Source organism: Melampsora larici-populina, assembly GCF_000204055.1.
Source record: "Melampsora larici-populina 98AG31 unplaced genomic scaffold MELLAscaffold_19, whole genome shotgun sequence".
Lineage (NCBI taxonomy): Eukaryota > Fungi > Basidiomycota > Pucciniomycetes > Pucciniales > Melampsoraceae > Melampsora > Melampsora laricis-populina.
In genome coordinates, this window is record NW_006768783.1 from 1,263,402 (window position 1) to 1,266,187 (window position 2,786).

At 39.2% G+C, this 2,786-nt stretch overlaps 1 protein-coding gene across 1 annotated transcript; it reads left to right on the forward strand.

Annotated features, from left to right (window-relative positions):
* Positions 1-1,602, forward strand: MELLADRAFT_86670 (family 16 glycoside hydrolase; the record flags this gene model as incomplete). The annotated part of the gene is made up of 8 exons (XM_007410213.1): positions 1-262; positions 352-582; positions 652-738; positions 810-1,174; positions 1,251-1,364; positions 1,430-1,441; positions 1,503-1,521; positions 1,592-1,602. 8 exons carry the CDS (start codon positions 1-3, stop codon positions 1,600-1,602), a joined length of 1,101 nt encoding a protein of 366 aa, XP_007410275.1.
* Positions 1,603-2,786: the final 1,184 nt, after the last annotated feature.

The window sequence follows — 2,786 nt, forward strand, 5'->3', positions numbered from 1 at the left end:
ATGATTCAAATATCAGCCTTAAAAGTGGCCATCACGATGATGGTGATGATCACTTTACCTACCACTTTTGCTTCTCATGAAATCCCTCGTCCACATCATATCAAAATCCAAAAGAAAAATCATTCACACAAATCACAAAAAACACGTTTTACAGGTCTTAATAGACAAGTGAAACCTGCAGGCTACGTACCTGGTCATTATAAACTAGTTTCTGAGTCATCTGGCCATTCATTCTTCGATAACTGGGACTTCTTTTCAGATGGTACGTTATCATTCTAAATTTCCTCTCAGTGTCTCTGACTCTAAATAACACAAAACTTATTTTAAACGTTCATTTTTGCTTTGTTCTAGCTGATCCGACTCATGGAATGGTGTCATATCAACCAGTCGATGAAGCTTGGAAATCCGGGTTGGTTTCTACTTCACCAAATTCAGCTAAAATACAAGTAGACAATTCTTCTTGGTTAGGTGATGGTGAACCAAGAAAGAGTGTAAGGATTACAAGCAAATCTACTTTTAAATACGGTTTACTTGTTTTAGACGCAATCAAAATGCCATTTGGATGTTCTACTTGGCCAGCTTGTAAGTTAAATCCTTGCATATGCGTCATTGTTTTACTTTTTCTGACCTATTTGGATTTTCGTTCTATAGTCTGGACCGTGGGTGATAATTGGCCAATGGGAGGAGAGATCGACATCGTTGAAGGGGTCAACATGCTGACCAAAAATCAAATGACACGTTGAGTTTATTTTCCTATCTTTAACATTCCCGGAAGGTCCTAATTCTGTTTTGTTTTGAATTTTTATCAGTCCACACTGCTTCAGGTTGCTCAGTTCAAACTCCAATGTCCAATTCAGCAATGGGCACTGTTTTAGATAAAAATTGTGACGCTGCATTAGATGGAAACTCGGGCTGTGGAGTCTCAGATCCATCAGAAATTTCATTCGGCAAACCATTCAATGACAACGGTGGTGGAGTTTTTGTGATGGAATGGAAACAATCTGGTATCACGATTTGGAGATTTGCAAGAGACCAGCTTCCAACTGATTTAACTCCAGGTCATCAACCTAACCCTGATTCATGGTCCAGTCATCCTCCATTAGCTCATTGGTCAAATGATGAGTGTAACAACTTGAGTAATCAATTCGGTGAACATAGAATAGTCTTTGATATTGTAAGTCCTGTCTTCCCTACATCTTTGTACGATGAAGAGCAAGTCGAATTGATTTGTTGATCTATCCAACTCTCAGACATTATGCGGTGATTGGGCAGGATCACAGGGTGCATACACTAGCGGCGGTCAATGTGGCGGTTCTTGCTCGGAAGCAGTCAAAGACCCCGCAAATTTCAAAGACGCAGCTTGGGTTAGTACCGTCCTTCAATCAATTCTCAAACAAAACTACTTGCTGACATTCTTCATTATACACAGGAGGTTGCCTCAGTACGTCTTTATCAATGAGCATCAATCACTTGATTCCACATGATATTGTACATCGCCACAGCGCTCAAATCTTTCCACGAGTGGACATTATACCTCTTTTCCTTTTCATGGACTCATTCACTTTCTTACATCACTCTACCTTTGTCCGAGATATGCCGTAAATTATTTGTATTCAATCATCACATACACTTACTCTATATTATGCAAGTTATGCCTTCAAATAGTTAAAACCCAAGCAATGTTCACACATTGCCAATGGTCCCATCTTCAACTGAAAAGTCAAGAGTCGCTTAATCATTCCCATTTGAAATCAGTACCATGTTTTCCGCCAGATTTTCGGTCCTCAGAACCGCCGACAAAATCGCGTGATTGACCATTCCTTGAAAGTTTTCCAGCTCACAGTCTTAATGATTTCTATCACTTCAAATTAACACTGCCCATAGTCCCATGAGTTCAATATTTCCTTGAACTTGTGCCAAGGTTGCATAATCCCAGAGCTCCCACAAAAACACTGCTCTGTTCACTCCATTGTACCTGTAATCTCTAAACTATTAAAATATACTGTGTCCAGCAGAAAAATACGCAAAGGAACGAATTCAATAAATGGAACCATACCGCTTGGGGGCCGTCACGTGAGCAGCTGAGTGGGAGTTTTTGGTGTCCTTTTGATGCCCGCAGGATCATACATAACTCACTACTTCTTTCTGGATACATGGACAGAGGCATGAGTCAGAAGCCTCAATCAATCCTTTTAGATTGTGTGCACAAAGATGGTTCATTCATTTGAGTAGGAAAATCCTGGTACATTCCCAAGCACTCATTTTCAGGATAAAAGCTCCGGATGGAGTGATACGGGGTCGTACAATATCTGAGTAGCCAGAAAGATGATTCATCAAGACACTTAACATGATCAACTTGCATGATTTAACCCCCAAATTGAAGGAAATAAAGAAAATGGTGCAAGTCTAGATGTTAAAACCATTGGGTCAAATATAAATATGTATCTATGGAGATAAGTTCATGTCTAAAGGTGAAAAGTGTTCAAGGAGAACATATTGTCAAAATGAGTAAATAAATGAAGCAAGCAACATTATTTCCCTTCTACATAAAACATCTCTCTTGACATAAGGTCATTATGACATAGAGCAATTGCTGGATTGTGAATCTTGCAGGTGAGGTAATCACATGGAGATATTGCTACTTTGAGTTGTTTGGTGACAAGATGACAAGAAAAAGAAATTTCATATACAAGAAAGGTAAGAAAAAAGAGAAGGATGAGTGGATTGTAATATATAGTGATGAGTTCATCAGGATGTTGGGCATGTACTTGACCCTTATTGGTAAT